The sequence below is a fragment of the Phragmites australis genome, chromosome 14, assembly GCF_958298935.1.
Source record: "Phragmites australis chromosome 14, lpPhrAust1.1, whole genome shotgun sequence".
NCBI lineage: Eukaryota > Viridiplantae > Streptophyta > Magnoliopsida > Poales > Poaceae > Phragmites > Phragmites australis.
The window spans coordinates 22,080,577-22,100,515 of record NC_084934.1 but is presented as its reverse complement, the minus strand read 5'-3'; the positions used below and the strand labels follow the sequence as shown (position 1 = coordinate 22,100,515).

Below are 19,939 nucleotides of genomic sequence, written 5' to 3'. Positions count from 1 at the left end.
CATTATGGGCGTACAAGACAGTAGCCAAGACACCAATAGGGATGACTCCATATCAACTACTCTATGGGAAGGCATATTGCTTACCAGTAGAATTGTAACATAAATCATACTAAGCAATCAAAGAAATGCATATGAACTTGGATGCAGGTAGCATAAAGAGAAAAATACAAATCAGTGAGTTAGAAGAAATGAGAGTAAAGGCATATCATAGTGAGCATATCTACAAAGAGAGAGTGAAAAGATGGTTCCATAAATGCTTGCAAAAGGAGACAAGGTACTACTTCAACTCAAGATTTAAATTATTTGGTAAAGGCATGCTAAAATAAAATGGGATGAAATGTACATGTGCACAAGGTGTTGTAATCTAGAGCTATAGTCGTCATAAATGAGAAGTTTTAGAAATACATGGTGAATGAACAATGATCGAAGGTATACATGTTTATCATAATGATTTCATAGAGTAGCCCGATCCTTGGATCTCATCACTTCCCCATGCAATTCTGTGGAGCGGTCAAAACTTTGCTCCAAATGTGGATCTATCCCCGTGGAAACCAACCAGCCCACCTAGTTGATAAAATCTAACTCACTTTTGTCATCGATCCACTGATGTACCTGCTCCACTTTAGATCTGTGGAACAAATCTGCAGCTAAAGCCCTATCAAACAGCCCTTGAAGAAAGAAAGAATAATTATGTGTAGCACACACACTCTACCGATTAAGCAAGTAGAGCGTGGACTCAGCCGAGATGGTGAGGATGCTTCGCAGAGAGTGTAATCCATGCATAAATCAAGAGAGAGATAAAAAGAAGTGTGTAGCTATTTAGAGAAACACATATGCAAACTCTTATTTAACTGCAAATTATCAAGGTGGCCAACATAAATAGCACAGCTGGACTCGATATAATACCTTTTTAGCATCATAATTCCTTTGATTGGAAATATGAGTATCTTTAGACCATGCATGTGGGATTAGTACTCTACACTTATGAAACTTTATTATAGATAAAAAACTTTATGTTCTAAAAAAGATAAAAATACTAATACATTGTTATTGTTCAGGTGGTTGTACAAAGACTCGAACAATTCCCTCAGCCACTTGTCATAGAGATCGCTAGATGCACGACTCAATCCTGGCTCCCGTGTTATGCCTTCATGATCTATGATGTTATATGTGTCGCTTGTAGTCGACGATTGGCGAATCGCCGATCTTACGAATTTGTAGGAAATGTAGGGGATGCTTTGAGTGACGAGTATAAGGAGAACACAAAGAGATTTTTATACAAGTTCAGACCTCCTTTAGGATAATAGTCATACGTGATGTTTATCTTATATTGATCTCAAAACTATTACAATGGGGGTGCATGGCTAGCCTAGAGGGATCTAACCTAATCGGGATGCTTCCTCGTGCATAGTTGAAGGAGATTTAGCTGCATTAGACTTGATGGATGTAGAACTTCCGCAGGTGTGCAATGGCTTCTAATGACTTATACAACTTGTTCATCTTGTCCTCCGTAGGGTCCCCAAGCTCCGTATATATAGGAGGTACATCCTATGGAGTCTTCCTTCTCGTTCTTGAAGATAAACTTTTCTATTTATGAGATATCATGAGTACCTACAAGTAGGTTCCATATATCCAATGATCCCATTCCTAGAGATAAAGATATGCCCCAAGAAAGACAGAGCGCTCTAGAGTATTTGGAAATGGTAGTTACCTACTAGTCATCATCAAGCCCCCATCAGTACATGAAATGAAGCTTCTACGGGTCAAATACTTGATCAACAAAGATAAGCAATTTGACCGACTATATCATCGAGTAGGACTTGGGTGCCAGATTAGGACGATCATCTAACCGGATTCTCGAGATTCTCATAGCATCTATTTGGGATCCAAATGCCTCTAAGTTCTCAAGCGAGTCCTCGAAAAGGTATCCAATCTGAGTAGGATTTCTGAGTTGTCAGAGAAGTATCATCCCATTCTTGTGAAAGGATGGGGAAGATAGGATTTGTTGTTGGCCCAGTTCAAAATTTAGACCGTCGCAGTGGAAATTTTGGGTAGTGGTGAGAATTTTTTTAACTGATAGGAGATCATGATTATGCTGGGGAAACACACATGCTCAGTGGTGTGGAGCACCTGGGTTATCGCCACAACTACTCCCGCATGTGTCTGGCATTAACTGCGATGTGACAAAAAAGTAGGATATTGTGGCATCAAGTTGTGACACGACATTAGTTGAGGAGCCGCTACCTTGTATAAAAGCAGACACGAAACCCATTCAACGTTCACCCCTCCATCATCGTCTATGTCCCATCATCTCTTTGCACCTCTCTCTTTCATTTGCCGCCAAAAGACCTTGTAAAAACCCTCCACTTGCGATTCCTCGAGGACCATGGGCCAAAAGAAGGTCAAGAAGGTGGAGAGCTCCACTGTCGGCATGGCACCGAGTGTGATCCTGGCCTGGCAAGAGTCCGACATTATGGAAGAGGCCTTGGACAAGGCAGAGCTTGATGACGTAATCCCTTATCGGGCACTAATCATTTACGCTCTGGCAGCGAGGCAGACGATCCCAAGCCCAGACACTGCCTGGACAGTTGTTTCTGATTTCTTCCATTGTGGTTTCTGATCCCCCCCCCCCTTCTAGCTTTCTCCTTGAGGTGCTTGGCTTTGATGGACTTGAACTCATCTATCTCAACCCCAACTCCATTGCCATTATTAGCATTTTCGCATATATGTTCGAGGCCTTCCTTGGCATTCACTCGTCCCTTGACCTCTTCAGGTATTCCAGGGTAAGGTCGCCGATGGCGACGGAGTACATCGATTTCACCATCAAAAGTTCCTGTTCGGGGTGGCATAATTGAAGGATCGAGATACGGCCTAGAGGGGGTGAATAGGCTCTTTTTCAAATAATTAAAACAAAACAGCATAACAAAAATTACTATCGAATATTCCAATTCAAATGATCGGATGTTCCTACTTACACTAGAACTTCCGATATACAATATCGGAACTTACAATTTGCTTGAATATAGAAAAAAGCTAAATCTATGAGCAACAATGAGTTAAACTATGAAATGCAAGATGCAATAGGATAATATACTATTCAATTTGGATAAGAACTACCAAGCACAAAGTCTAACTCAAGATATTAACCCGAATTGCTCGCAAACACATAAAAGGAGAGAAATAACCAAAGAGGGGAGACGCCACGAATTTCTTTCCGAAGTTCAGATCCTTGAGGGGATCCTATGTCTCTGTTGAGGGGCTCGATCGCACTTGAGCCGGATCTCTTTCAGTCCTTTTTCCCGCGAGGTTGCACAAAGCACTTCTCGGCTCCACTTGGTATTCCTTCCCTTTCGGAGGTGGAATCCAGCTTTCACAAACTCTCATGGCACACCACAAGTGATTTGGTGGCTCGTGAGTGACTCCTAGCCATCTAGGAGACCTCAATCTCCAAGAGTAACAAATGCGCATGAAGAACGCTTGGAGATGAATCCTAGTGCTCAAAGATAAAATCAATCCACGTTCACTAGATCTCTCACTCAAAGCTCTTTCACAAAATGTAGCACAAAGCTAGGGGAGTGGAGAGATGAACTTTGGAGCTCTAGAGAGGTTCTAACTTGTCAAAGTACTAGCAACCCGGAGAGGTGAGAGAGGGGGAGTATTTATAGGGTACCCCCTAAAAACTAGCCGTTATGCACTTTTTTAGCCCAAATCGGAACTTCTGTTCAGTGCAAAGTAACGGTATTCATTAGCTCTACTCAAACCAAGAACTAGGTATATACACATATTGGAACTTCCGATATGAAACATCGGAACTTCCGATTCAAGCAAGAACTTCCAAGCTCTAGAGATTTAAACACATCGGACATGTCGGCTCACATCGAAACTTCCAATTAAAATCATCAAACTTCTGATCAAGCTGAGAACTTCCTGAGCACTAGAAATTTAACTACATCGGACACTCTGGCATACACTGGAACTTCCAATTAAGTCAAAACCATCCCGAGCACTAAGATTTTTAAACCATTGGACACTCTGGCTGATATCAGAACTTCCGATATAACCCATCGGAACTTCCGATATCAACATAACTTTTTTAAAACCAAGTGACGTGAATGTGAAATGTGTCTCTCATCTAGGGGTTAACTTTGAGCACTAAGTTCATAACAAAGTCTTCAACATTGTATCCCTCTTAATAGTACGGCATTCCTATACTCAATTAAAAATAAATTGCTATAGTTATAGGAATAACCATGCGCTATCTTCTTCCTTCATTTTTGGGATCGCCAACATCGTCTAGTTTTCATCATTGGGACTTTTACCTATTCAAAAGCTCATTGAACATATTAGTCCCTCAATCATTTGTTGTCAATCATCAAAACTCATTTAGAGGGCCTAGATGCACTTTCAATCTCCCGCTTTTTGGTGATTGATGACAACACGATTAAATCTTACAAGAGATTTTAAATAAATTGTTTTTGAATGCTAGGATACATAGTGACCTCCCCCTAAAAGTGTACATTGTATGAAATTTGTTTTTGAATAACAAATGCACATATTTAAAGAGATTTTGAGAGAGCTCCTCTATATCTTTGCATTCGTGGGGTGCAATTGAACATGTGCAATAATGTGGCATAAAAGAATATGAATACATTTAGTATGTCATCTCACATATATAAAAAATGCATATGACATGATAGCTCACATGATATGAAACATGCTTAAACACACGACATACGACATAACATCCACAATACATAAGAGTAGCACATTACATCACACTAGCACGATAGAGTTCTTACAATAACTTAAACATGGTTGAGCACATAAAACAAGTCCGAATAACAACGATGGAAAGAAAACGAAGAGATCCTAAGATATGAGATTAAGCCTTTCTCTCCCCCTTTGGTATCAAGACACCAAAAAGGAAGAAGGAAGCTAAGATAGGGAACTACTCATCGCTATCCTCCTCATTGTCATCTTCATCTCCATCGGAGTCAGAAACAGGAGCAGGAGTAGGAATTGTATTGAAAGGATCTTCTATCATGTCCTCATCACTGTCCTCAACCTCAGAACCATCGGGAGAGCAAGGTGGCTAAATATCCAGGTGCATGTGGATCTCCTTGACTCTCTTAGTGAGGTTCTTTCTAGCAGCCCTCTCTTTTTGAACCCTCAAGTACTCTTGCACAAGCAAAAGATGGATTTTAGGATCCTAAGGGTGGAGGAGGAAGAAGAAGAAGAAGCCTTAGCTGGTGGTGACTCTGCTCTAGTAGAGGACCGAACACGCCTAGTCAACCTTATTTGCAGTCTTGCATGTTTTAGCTCCTTTTGTAAAGAGAGATTTGTGACATTTTCAATCATGAACATGATATAGGGCGCATATCCACATCCTCTCTTAGGGCCAATGGAGGTAAAGCGAATCTCCTCTCAAATGAAGTTGAACACATCAAACTTGGTGTTCTCCTTCATCTTAGCAAGCAAGTTTCTAGAATAGGAAAGAACACTCTTGCATCTCTATCCTTGGGAGCAATGACCTTCCTGAACATCCTATTAAGATAGGCATAGAAGGGACGAAGACCAATCATTTTTCCAAGCTTATATTCTCCATCCACATCATACATGAACTCCATCTCTTCTGTTTCCATAACATTTCTATTATGGATTTTCTCAGTGTTGCGACGATCATCTGCAGTGAAGCCCAAAAGGCTAGCAAAAGCTGAATATTTGATGTTGAAAAAAATACCATGGGTCATCCAATGAATTATTCTTGAAGCATCTTTGTCAACATAATATGTTGTATAGAACTGAGCAATCACTTCTTCACATCAAGGATGTTAAAAAGCCATGATAGATTTCAAATTATGAAAATCATATGTTGCTATCACTTCATTAAAGATATCATCATCCTGGGCTTTCATGTAATTCCAATCAACCCACTGCATGCGAGATGTAGGATACTTCAAAGGAAGAATCACAGACTCATAGTAATCTTGCTAAAAAAGAGTCCAGAACCGACTGTCAGTGGAGAACCTGTCATACTCAAAAGGATTTGATTCTTATGCTTCTTGACAATAGCAGATTTTCCCTTGTAGTTATTGCAGTGCCTTGGAAAATTATTGGCTCTGTCAGGCACATGGCTCCTCAGAGGTCCAATTTCTTCTTTCTCCTCCATCTCAACATCTTCTTCAATATCTGGCTGAGCACTAGAGCTGCTACCTCTTCTAGGTGGTAAAGAGCCACCTACACCAACATAAGCAGTTTGAGCGCTTTGCTCAAGAACGGGCAAAGAAGGATTTGGATGAGTTCCCCTGTTAGCTGTCTGCTTTCTGTTGTGCCTTCCTTGTCTTAAGCTTTCTGCCAAAGAAGAATCGGTTCTAGCTTTGGTCCTCCTCTCATAGACGTGTCCACCTTCTATCACTGATCCTGGGATAGATAGGATATGAGCAAAGACTTGGAACAAGTTGGAAGAAGATTGAATTAAACCTAGACTTAGGTGCTAAAAAAGAACATGAACATCGAAAGTTCTGACTAGATATATCAGAAGTTCCGATTTTCACAACCTAGCACCAAAATCAAGATTTCTAAGAAATTTGCCAACATCTATGAGATATGAGTATAGATCCAATCATCTAAGGAGCACATGCTGTACTTCCATGAAGGGATTCATAAGATAACTAAGATTTTTAAAGAACCCTAGATGGGGATGAGGATACCTTGAGGGAGAGCAAATACCAAAGAAGAACGACAATTCGGAGAGGGATCAGAGTCTTCGGCCGAGGGAGGACCCAAATTGAAGGAAGAATCGGAGATTCCAATGAGTCGGAGGGTCCGGTCACCAGTGGAGTTGCGAGACAAGTGAGGGGCAACATTGAAAGTGATAGAGTGAGGAGGAAAATGTTTCACTGAGGGTAAAATGGTGTTGTTATCTTCACACATCGGAAGTTTCGATATGCAGAAATTTCCAGGAAAACCAAAGATCAGAAGTTCCGATGTACAAATCGGAAGTTCTGATATGCTGGTTTTTCAAGGGAGGGTTCTAGGAATTTTAACTGATCGGATGTTCTAGTCTGAGACACTGAATATTCTGATATGTGCAAATTTTCAGCAAAACAGAGGCTTTTGAAGGAATTGAAACTTGAGATTCCGATGGATTTTTAGCGATGATGATCATTCGAACACTTTAGATGTTTCTTCACTTGTGATCAGCAAACATACAATCATACAAAGCTATTATCACAAGCGAATCAGCACGATCCGAAGATCAAAATGGATATATTGGTACGATAATGAACCAATAAATCTGACAAGCGGTCAAAAATACAAATGGAACCAATAATGGTGAATTGACCTTGAGATTGGTCTTGTATGAATCCAATCTTAGTACTAGGACCAAGATTCATTTAGAATGAGGTCCCTTAGCACAAGATTCATATTTTGCATATAAGTCATCCAAGAGTTACTTATTTGCAAAAATATCAATTTATTCACGTCATGTGGTTTATGTATGCTCATTGAGAGAACAACACGTTGCCAATATATGTTCACCATATTAGTTCAAATACATTGGCAAATATGCAAACATTGTATGCAATGAGTCAAGCCACGTTTCAAGAATCTAGGATATTTAGCTCATTTCTCAACTCACAAAACCTATACTCATCTAGGGGCTTGGTGAAAATATCCACTAACTATTTTTCCGTCCTTACGTGTTGTATGTCTATGTCTCCCTTTGTGGAGTGATCATGAAGGAAGTGGTGTCAGATATCTATGTGCTTGGTTCTGGAATATTGGATGGGGTTGTTGGCTATCTTGATTGCTCTTTCATTGTCACATAAAAGAGGCACTTTGTTCATATGAATTCCATAATCTTTCAAAGTTTGCCTCATCCAAAGCAATTGTGCGCAACAACTACCCGTGAAAATATATTCCGCTTTGGCAGTGGATAGGGCTACAGAGTTTTGTTTCTTGGAAGACCATGACACTTGAGACCTACCCAAGAATTGACATGTACCCGAGATGCTCTTCCTATCCACTTTGCAACTTGCATAATCTGCATCGGAATATCCAATGAGATTAACTCGAACCTTTGGGATACCAAAGCCCTAAGTTGGGAGTATGAACTAGATATAGAAGAATTCTCTTAATGGCCACTAAATGACATTCTTTTGAAGCGGCTTGAAATATTGCACACATACACACACAAAGCATAATATCGAGCCTAGATACACAAAGATAAAGCAATGAGCCTATCATGGAATGGTATACCTTTTGATCCACGGGTTTACCATCATTGTTGAGGTCGAGATGGCCAAATGCTTGCATGGGAGTACGAATAGGCTTGGCATTCTCCATGTCAAATCTCTTGAGCATATCGTTGATGTACTTGGTTTGACATCCTAGAAAAAACTTCAACTCTCCCATCAGCGACATCTCGAACCTCTCGGTCATCTTTTTACTAAACTCATCACTAAAATACTTGTTAGTAGAACCAAATATAATGTTATCGACATATATTTGGCACACAAATAAATAATTATCAAGCTTCTTAGTAAAGACAGTACTATCAAATTTCCCAATTTCAAAGCCATTCTTAACTAGAAAATCCTTAAGGCACTCATACTATGCTCTAGGAGCTTGTTTAAGTCCATAAAGTGTCTTATGGAGTTTATATACATGAGATGGGAATTTGGAATCCTCGAACCCGGGAGGTTGTTCAACAAATACTAATTCCATGATGGGTCCATTATGAATTGCGCTCTTCACGTCCACTTGATAAATTTTGAAGTCATAGTGAGTAGCAAAAGGGAATAATATATGAATTGACTCTAATCTAGCAACGGGGGCATAAGTCTCACCAAAGTTCAGACCTTCAATTTGAGTGAAGCCTTGTGCAACTAGCCTTGTCTTATTCCTTATAATGATCCCGTTTTCATCTTCCTTGGGGTTTGGTCCCACCATTTGACCCGACATGCGCGTAGCTGGTCATTAGCTAATGCTAACAATGACATAGTCCTGTTAACTATGCTTCAAAATAACAGGAGTCACGGTAATTGGTTTCTTATTAACCAAGGCATACTTAACCATTATACTTGTTGAGTTACTTCATTAACAACAAATTTTCAAATCAGGGTGCTTGGAGACTTCAGAGCATACAACTTTTAAATTCAACCCAAGTCATTGCGCTACACGTGCACTGCAGAGTGAGTATTTCTAACACCATCAAGAAAAGTCAATACATGCACAAATATTCTCACTAAGAAATTAAGAAATATATACAGTTTCGTCAAATATTAATTGAAACAATCCTATTCGGACATGCAGGCGTGCGAGGATCGGTGATCACAGGATCTATGGATCTCCGTTTTATTAACAGATTTCTTGAGAATAGATGGGCGTACCTAGCAACCGTGGTTTGAGTGTGATGGCTACAAGTACTAACAGTTCTTAGAAGACTACTATAGCTAGACATTATTCACACATGTTAATGTGTCTATCGGTTATCAAGTTTTTAGTTTCATTGTGATGTTTGTGTTGTTTAAGTAATTATACCAATGGATACTGGCAGCTACCTTTCTCATTATGGTGTTTTTATGTCTATAATATATCCTACTACCTTTCTCATTATGGAGTTTTTATGTCTGTAATATATCCTATACGTTTGTAATTGTGTCTTGTCATTATGGTGTTTTTATATGTCTGTAATATATCTTATTTCTAGACTACTTCTCAATGGATGTGTATTTGGGACTAAAATTAAAAAGTGCTTTGAGATGGTCCAAAGTATGTTGAGATGGTCCAAAGTATGTGGAAATTCTCGATGCATAACTTACTCTTTAATATGCCATACCTAAATAAACAATTAAGCAGAACTATGTGCAAAAAAAAACAGAAGTATGTAATTTAATATTTTCTGTTTATAGCCTAATGAATCTAACACTGTAAGATACGTATATGCCTTATTTTCTAAACTATTAAATTGTCAAATAATATATTCATATTTTAGGGTATATATCACATTACCAACAAATTGCCAAAATGTCGGAAGACCGAAACCAATCAAGAAGAAAAGGAAAAGAAGGTATGCATTTTAACACGACTAATTGTAATGTTAGCTATATAGCCCATGCTACAACGTTAAACTAATATAATAAAAACATATGTGCTACTCTCATTTTAATTTTTTTATAGTTATAGATGGACACCGTACAAGAAATAGGTCTCGCAACAACTATATGCTACATAGCTCTTCTGGAATTTCTATTCAAGAACCATCCTATGCTTCTTGTGATAGTTCATCAAACGATGAAGATGGGACACATCGACTACCATCCTCATTTTTATTCCTACCCAAAGTACCCTCACATCAGAGGGGCTATTACGAGGCGAAGGCTCTAATGGTACAAGCTTATGTATGAATTGTAGTAATACTACTAGCTTAAATAACCTTTCATGTAATTTGATTAACGAAACATTATATACCTTTGAATATGTGGGAAACATAACCTTGATTTCATGGCAAATCCAGCCATTACTACACTGGAGCAGTAACGACAAACACAGTCAGAACAAACAAACACTCGTTGGAGGACAGTGGACCGTGCAAAACAAGGCAACAACGTGATAGAGCACGTCGCGCAAGCATGACGCCCGATCAAGTTGCAAGCAGACGGGCTTGTGCTAGGCAACGTTATGCAAATATGACGCTTGAGCAGAGGCATGCAAGGCGAGATAAACAGAACCAACGAAACATGGCAAGATGAAGCACTCCCCGTGCAAATTGTGTTGTGGGTACAAATATTACCGATGCAACAAATGGCTCTGTGGTTGGCTCCAACAATATTGATACAACAAAAGCTATCTATCAGAACCTACCAGATAGCACTCATATGTTGAAACCTCAGCCAGACTGTCACCATTGTGGTGCGAGGAGGTTTGAATATGAGTTATTGGGATTTTGTTGCAAGGATGGGAAAGTCAAACTGGAGATGCCAGAACCACCTGAAGAGCTTCGACTGCTGTACACAAGTGGGGATCCTGAATCACAACATTTTCAGGACAGTATTAGATTTTTCAATGGTCATTTCTCGTTCACCACACTCTATTGTGATTATGACAAGGAACTCGCAAATGCAAGAGATGGAGTGTACACATTTAAATCTCATGGACAAATGTACCACAATATACACTCATTCGGACAACGAGATGATGACCCGAGCCATTTGCAACTATACTTCTATGATGACGATCCTTCCTTATCACATCGTTTTCAACGCGCCCGAGATGAAACATATAGAGCAAGAGATAGGAGTGTCATTAGAAGTTTGGTGGGCATCCTAAGAGACAACCCCTACTTTGAAACATTCAGGAGCCTAGGACAAGTTGAAGACATAGACGAATATCGTATTGTGCTAAACATTGAATACAAACTGGACCAGAGAGTATATAACAGGCCATTAACATCAGAGGTGGCTGCTGTGTGGGTCAAGGGGAGCGAGTTGCACAAGCATTTTGATCGCAGTGTAACTCTCTTTGCTAATAATGACACATAGTATTCAATCAGACCTCATCATGGGTGCTATGACCCTTTGTCATATCCTCTCCTTTTCCCAAGCGAGGAGCTCGGTTGGCATCCAGAGATACCAAAACAAGGTGTTGATATTAGACATATATGAAGGTCTCAGTCCATAAATCCTGACAACCCAGGTTAGTTAAGTGATATATAGTTGCATTATTACATCCATTTTCTCATGGTACTTATCAATCTTCTACTAATTTACTGATCATGTCTACTCTTTTCTTGATAGACACTAATAGCACATTGTGCGTCACGATACGCGAATATTATTACTACAAGTTCCAGATGTGCCGTGGAATGTTCAACACCATCTTGCATGGGAAGCGTCTATTCCAGCAATTTGCAGTTGATACCTATATAAAGCTTGAAACATCGCGACTGAACTATATTCTGCACAACCAATCAAGAATACGTGCAGATCTTTACCAGGGCTTAGTGGATAGTGTATCTGCAGGGGAATTGAGCGAGTGCAATGGGCAAAAGATGGGTCCTTCCAGCGTTATTTATTGGTGGTCCGAGGGATATGAGACGACGATACATGAATGCTATGGCCTTGGTGCAGAAGTACGGTAAACCAGACATCTTCCTCACCATGACTTGCAAACCTAACTGGGAAGAACTACTTAGGGAGCTTGAACCTGGCCAGACACCACAAGACCGTCCTGATCTTGTTGTGCGAGTATTTAGAGCCAAATTAGATGATCTCAAGTTTCATCTCTTCCATAATCACATCCTTGGTGTTGTTGCAGCGCATGTCCATGTCATCAAGTTCCAAAAAAGGGGTCTACCGCATGTACACTTCCTCCTTATCATGAAGTCAGGCTATAAGCTTACATGTCCAGAACAGTACAACATTGTCATTTCCACAGAGCTTCCAACCAAGGAAAGGTATCCTGAGCTTCATGAAATGGTTGTCAGACACATGATGCATGGTCCCTGTGGTTCATTAAATCCTGGTAATGTATGTATGAAGAATCAAAATCACACATGCAAGAGCTATTATCCATGCCAGTATACTAACACAACTCTCCAAGGCAAGAACTCTTACCCCATCTACAGAAGACGGGATGATGGGCAGAAGGTACATGTAAGAGGGCATGTCTTGGACAACAGATGGGTTTTTCCATATAATCCTAAGCTACTAAGGAGGTATGACTGCCACATCAACGCCGAGGTTTGCTCAAGCATTAAGGCTGTCAAGTACCTTTACAAATACATCTACAAGGGTCATGATAGGGCATCTGTTTCTATCAATGATGCCGATGACAATCATGAGATTAATGAGATCGATGATTACAGGGATGCTAGATGGGTAGCCCCACAGGAGGCATTGTGGAGAATCTTTGCCTTCGATCTTAGTGGGATCTCCCCCCCCCCCCGGGTGCTCCAGCTGCAACTTCATCTCCCTGGCATGCATCTCGTGTCCTACAGGGATAACGCGGATGTTCGTTAGGTTTTGGACCAACAAGGTGCCTCTGAGACCATTTTAACTGGGTATTTTAAGGCGAATTGTGAGTTCCCGTGGGCACGAAGCATACTATATAGGGAATTCCCAGAAAATACAGTTTGGAACCCTACATTAAAGAAATGGAAGAAGAGAAAACAATGCACACAGGTTGGAAGGATCATCTCAGCGCATCCTGCAGAGAGAGAAAGATACTATCTAAGGGTACTACTAAACCATGTGGCAGGTGTTACTTCATATGAAAATCTAAGGACATTTGATGGTGTTGTCTACCCTACCTTCCGAGAAGCTGCCGAAAAAAGATATCTTATTGAGTCAGACAATAACATCGATGATTGCCTAATAGAGGCTAAAATATTCCATATGCCATCATCTCTTCGAAGGCTGTTTGCCACAATATTGGTTTTCTGCGAACCCAACAATGTCCGTGGGATATGGAACAATCACCTAGAGGCAATGTCCGATGACTTCCGACGAGACCAAATGAACTCACATGTAGTTGAACAAATGGTTCTGTTGGATATTAGAAATATGCTACAGTCAATGGGTAAGGACATATTATCACTCCCTCTTCCTGAGATCGAAGAGGAGCATGACACCATGTCTGGAGAGGTAAGGGAAATATTCGAAGAGAGATCTATAGAGGTAGACCATGAATTTGCCTCGGCCGTGTCATCTCTCAATCGTGAACAACGGTATGCTTATGACAAAATATTATCATATGTTGACAGCGGTAATGGAACTGCATTCTTTGTTGATGGTCCTGGAGGGACCAGAAAGACATTCCTATACAAAGCTTTGCTGGCGAAAGTCCATAGTGAGGGAAAGATAGCTATTGCTACCGCGACGTCTGGTGTTGCTGCCTCCATCCTGCCTGGTGGCAGGACTGCACACTCAAGATTTAAGATATCACTTAGCATACAAGAAGGAGGAGTGTGTAACTTTATGACACAAAGTGAGACCGCGAAACTTCTTCGAATGGCTTCACTTATATTATGGTATGAGGTCTCTATGACAAAAAGGCAGGCAATTGAGGCACTTGATAAGAGCTTAAGAGACATCATGGAAAAGCCTGATCTACCATTTGGAGGAAAGACGATAGTTTTTTGAGGCGACTTCAGGCAGATCCATCCAGTTGTGCGAAAGGGAACAAGAGCACAAATAATAAATGCAACATTACGCAGATCTTACCTATGGGAAAACATGCAAAAGCTGAGGCTTGTTCGTAATATGAGGGCTCAATCAGATCCATGGTTTTCTAACTATCTGCTGCATATCGGGAATGGCACTGAAGAAACCGTGAAAGATGACAATGTAAAGGTACCCAAGGAGATATGTGTGCCTTACACTGGTGCAGAATCTGACATTGATGATCTTATTGATAGAGTCTTTCCCATGTTAGCAACACACATGTCCAATTCAGACTACATCACATCTCATGCTATTTTGACAACAAGATATGAGAACGTCGATGACATAAACATGAGGCTTATCGAACGCTTTCCTGGTGATGAGATGGTCTATCACAGTTATGACCTTGCAGTTGATGATCCTAACAACTACTACCCTCCTAAATTCTTGAATTCTCTAACCCCAATTGGACTACCACCGCACATCCTCAAGCTAAAGGTCAATTGCCCTGTGATTTTGCTCAGAAATCTAGATCTAGCTAATGGTTTGTGTAATGGGACAAGGTTGATAGTCCCAGCATTTCAAAGGAACATTGTCGATGCAAAAATTGCGTTAGGCCAACATGCTGGAAAAAGAGTATTCCTACCAAGGATACCTTTGTGCCCATCTGATGACGAAATGTTCCCCTTTAAGTTTAATAGGAATCAATTTCCTATCAGAGTGAGCTTCGCAATGACCATCAACAAAGCACAAGGACAAACTGTCCCGCATGTTGGAATCTATCTACCTAATCCAGTTTTCTCCCATGGTCAGCTCTATGTCGCCCTGTCGTGAGCAACTGCTAGGAGAAATATCAAAATACTTTCCGCATCAAGAAATAATGCTAGAGTAGATTCAACCTGCACACTAATCAAGAATATTGTCAACAAAGAAGTCCTCACCTCGTAAATACATATCATGTTCCACACAAAACAATTTATTTGTTTCTATGCCTATGTAATCTATGAATGATATACTATTTTAATCACATTATTCTTATTTTCTTTCATGCTATTGAAATAATAAAACACACGTTCGAAATATATATACCGTAGCAACGCACAGGTACCTTACTAGTATAGTCTAAACTCTCTCTATATGTGTGTATACATACAATGAGAAATAAACATATGCAAAACTAGACAATATGTCAAGATAGACAGTTTAAGCTATATTATGCATGGGGTAGCTTAAATGAATAAAAGATTTGACAATGATACCAATTGAAGTATTTAAGCATTGCATACCTCCGGGGACATGTTGATTGCTCTATGAGACTACAAAAGATATCACTAGAAACATATGTTAGTCTCAAAATCACAACATATAGGATATATTCCCCCTAAATGTGTGCATACAAGTGTTGAATATTTGTGAGATATATATGCACTTGTTATTGATAACAATAGAGATTTATCCTGTAGATTGGATCATATGCACTTGTTATTGATAACAATAGAGATTTATCCTCTACAACTAATAAACCATATAGGTTGCGCATGGGTTAGAGATAAACACAAGTAACCTACCATATGAAAACCTACACTAGGCATTACAATAAATTGAAATAAGCATATGTAATCCTAGATGAGGCAAATGAGCTAGAAGCAAAAAATAAAATGCATAAACATAAGTCTAGCTAACATTTACCTCTTTTACCTTTGGATGGGGATTTAGATATACGATGATCATGATTTTCATCAAAGCGCCTAAACTTGTATACTTGACTTTTTTTGCTTGAACCTTCACTTCATCTTGTGAGCTAAGTCTCCAAATCCCTATAGCCACTTCGGGCTTCAAGTCTTCTTTAGAACCCAAACCAATTGGGGCCCCTTCATCTTGGTGATGACTTCCTTAGGCACCCAAATGGGTTGGTTCCAGCTCCAATCCTTTCTCCCAACAATGTGTACAACTACCTTGTCATTGTCCTTTTTCTTGAGCTTATAGTGGTTGTTCTTGGTCTTGATCTAGTAGTTGGACTTGGTCTAGATGTTGGAGGTCTTGTTGGAGAGATTCGTCATCTTCTTCTTCTCATTGGTCTCCTTCTTTACTTGTTTCCATAGAAAGAACTTGTGGTCTTCTTGATGGCATTTGAAGCATGTCACGGTGGACCCCTCCGCAAGCTTCTTCACCATGAAAGCACGATTATCTTGAGAAGGTTGGACATGTCATTTGCCCTTCAAACTCGTCAAGTCCTTCTTGAGCTTCTCCACTTCTTGCTTAAGCTCATCATTCTCTTGTGCAATGTGGTTGTTAGATGACTCTACAACAACATTCTCAACACAAATCTCATTGCACAATGGTGAGCTAGATAAAGCAATTAAATCATCACAAGAAGTAGAAGCATATACCTTAGGATTAAAGTTAAATAGAGAAGTAGATTGCTTCAACTGGACCTTAGTTTGAGATTCAATGCACTCAAATTTAGCCTTAAGCTCATCATGCTCCTTGTTTAGCAAATTGAATTTGCTCAATAATTGTTCATAATTAGAAACAAAGGTAGCATGAATGTCATTAAGTGCATTGAATTTCTTAAATTCTTTTGATTGTTTCTTAAGGGCTCTTTGTTGCTCATTGATCAAATGAAGGGGTTCATCATAGAAGGGAGAATCCTTATTGGATTCATCATCACTTGCATTGTTATTCATATCTTTGGCCATGAGACACTTGTGAGATGACTTACGCGATGACGACTTGTGTGATGACAACCATAACGAAGAGCTTCGCTTGGAGTAATGGATGGTGATGCTCTCATCACTTGAGCTTAAATATTTATCATCACTCACCCATCTTCCTATGCTAGCAAATGCGTTGGCTCTCCTCTTTGTCTCCCTCTTTTTGATCTTGGTCTTCTTCTCCTTCTTGATGTGATTAATTATTTTGACCAAGTCCTTCATGGAGATTGGGTGATTAGTCTTGGCATTGATCTTCTTGATGTTCTTCTCCACTTGTGAGATGAGCTTGGAGACTTCAGGATCCATCATTTCATCGCTTGCAATGTTTTTCTCATCTTCTTCATAGCTCTCTTCATCTTCATCTCTATCCTCTTCACTTGAGCTTGACTCTTGCTCTTGTATCCTCATCCTTGCCTTCATGTGTTGGCATTGAGCTTGCTTTCTAGTGAGAGCAAGGTTCTTGGTGTCGGATGAGGAAGAAGCTTCCATCCCCATGTTTATTGTCATCTCATGGGCTGTGATCTTACCGAGCACTTGACTTGGAGTCATCTTCTTGATGTCATTGTTATCGTAGATGATGGAGACTATTAACTTATACTTTGGAAGAAAAGCTTGAAGTATTCTTCTTATCACTTGATCATCCTCAATTGATGTCAAACCTAACCAATTGATCTCATTAACAAGAATATTCAAACGTGAGTACAAATCATTAGCACTTTCATGGGGTAATTGCTTGATTCCATTGAGCTTAGTAACAAGCACATGATATTTCTCATTGCGCATATCATTTGTTCCTTCATGTATTTCAATGAGACTAGTCCAAATATCATGTTCATTGGTGAGAGAATTAACATGATTAAATACATCAACACATATAGATTATAAAAAGATACTCTTCAATGCATCTAATTGTCTCTCCTTGTTGGTGATGCAAGAATTATTTTCTTCCTCGGTGACTCTCCAAACATCCAACCATTGGGCTTGCAAATAACAAGTCATTAAAATTTTCCACCGGGGGAAGTTTGTGTCATCAAAAAGTGGAGCACTATGAGAATCCATCTCGACCCAGAACGTCACAACTCACTAGACGATGAAGCCTAACCGATCACAATGAGACTACGGCTCAAATGTCACTTGAATCGACGAAACCTTATGAAAGGTGTGAAGCTCTAACGTAAATTGTAGAGCTAGATGTGAGCACTAGCTCTGATACCAATTAAAGGGATCAGTGACGTCCTAAGAGAATGGGTGAATTAGGACACTTAGAATCTATTTGGCTCCAAAAACTACACAAAATAAACCTATATCAATTTCTATCTGAATGTGCTCTAGGTTTATCTAGTGTGTCTACTCTACCGATCAAAGCACTTGTAACCTATCTAAGAAGGTAAATTGCAAGAAAATAAATACGAAAACGTAAATGAGATAGAAAGAGCAAACTTAGCACAAGAGATTTTTATCTCGTGGTATCGATGACATGAATGCCACCCCTAATCCACGTGGAAGCTCCACAAAGGACATGCTCCCAGTCGGCACCTAGTCACTGCTCTTGAGCCACCAAGTCACAAAGACAAAGCCTTCACCTGGATGAGCCACCAAGCCATCAAGGTAAGGTCTCACTACTAGCCTCTCTTCCGGATCCTTGCCGCCGTAATTTAGAGCTTGAGCCACTAAGGAAAGGGACTCCGCGTCCCTGTAGATGCTTCTCGTTGCCGCTCCACACCAAGTCAGAGGGTCAACAAACTTACCGGCGAGTCACCAAGACTCCAAGGTACCGTTGTACCACTTAGTACAAGGTTGGATCACTCATTGATCCACTCTCTAGGCAGCAATCACCTTGCAACACTCTCTCTAGGCATGTAATCACTAATCACTCACTAATCTTGTGTTTAATCACCTTAAATAATCACATTAAGCACTTTGGTGGCTTGGATGTCTTCTCAAGTGTGTATGAGCTTCCTCTAGACTCCAGTAGTATGCAACACCTTTAAATGACTGAGTGGAGGGGTATTTATAGCCTCAAACCCGCACTAGCCGTTAACCTAACAGCTCAGAAAAGTTGTTAACACCGGATGATCCGAAGAGAACAATTATACTAATACCGGATTGTTCAGTGAGTATACTCTCACAAACTAGCCATTAGAACCCCCACTCAAGCCTCTGTGAACACCGAACACTCCAGTATATACTTCATTTCCATCATCGGACTATCTAGTGAGTTATCCTGAAATATCCTAGCCTTTTCTTCTTCTCTGTGAAAATTGCTCTGATGAAAGCATTCGGTGCACATCACTTCATCACCAGACTATCAAGTGAGTTGACTTTAGCCAACCGAGTCAATGCAACTCTCTTTGGAAATAATACTCGGGTGTATGCAACAACCATCACCAGACCATCCGGTACCTTAAACTTCGTTCTTCAACATTTGGTACCCTGTGTAAATTAGTCTGGTGTTAAGCCTTTAGTGTGTACAACACATACACCAGACCTTCCGATGTGTTGAACTCCTTCTGTCTATTTGCATTGTACATTGTCCGGTGTGTGCAATACATTGATCACCGGACCATTCGGTGCTTTGATCTTCAACTTCAATGGCTGCAATCTTCTCTGGACCAAATGCTCCGGTATGTATCTTCTCTGATCACCGGACCTTCTGATGAGGTATTCAGACCTTTCAGCCATTTTTCAAAATATAATCTGGTAAGTTCAACATCCAGAGCAACAGACCATCCGGTGAGACAAATCTTCCTAGGACATCGCCAATTTATTCCAACTTTGTCCAGGCTGCGGTGGCTTCTTCATGTATTCCATCCATGAGACCTACTACAATATATTCTTGACAAACATGTTAGTCTCATTAACTATGTTGTCATTAATTATCAAAATCACAATCATGACCTAATAGGGCCATTTTTGCTACAACAGGCTGACTAGGAGTTTTACCTGGAGGGAGATCGTCGAAGTCTCCGGTGGCTGTGACCCAGACAACATCTTCACCTCCTTCTTCATGGTGAGTGCTTTCCTACGAGACAACCATTTAGTCGATGGAATGACAGT

The 19,939-nt window shown here is 40.1% G+C and overlaps 1 protein-coding gene and 1 long non-coding RNA gene across 2 annotated transcripts; both read left to right on the top strand.

The window, feature by feature from the left end:
- The first annotated feature begins 8,943 nt into the window (after positions 1–8,943).
- On the top strand, positions 8,944–9,618 carry LOC133891066 (uncharacterized). The gene is made up of 2 exons (XR_009904143.1): positions 8,944–9,197; positions 9,319–9,618. It is a non-coding gene; the product is annotated as an uncharacterized LOC133891066 (long non-coding RNA).
- A 4,622-nt stretch (positions 9,619–14,240) lies between these two features.
- On the top strand, positions 14,241–15,002 carry LOC133890331 (uncharacterized). The gene has a single exon (XM_062330736.1). The coding sequence runs from the start codon at positions 14,241–14,243 to the stop codon at positions 15,000–15,002; it is 762 nt and encodes a 253-aa protein (XP_062186720.1).
- Positions 15,003–19,939: the final 4,937 nt, after the last annotated feature.

Coding starts and splice junctions, on each gene's coding strand:
- LOC133890331 (XM_062330736.1), top strand. CDS start 14,241: ATGCAAAAGCTGAGGCTTGTTCGTAATATGAGGGCTCAATCAGATCCA.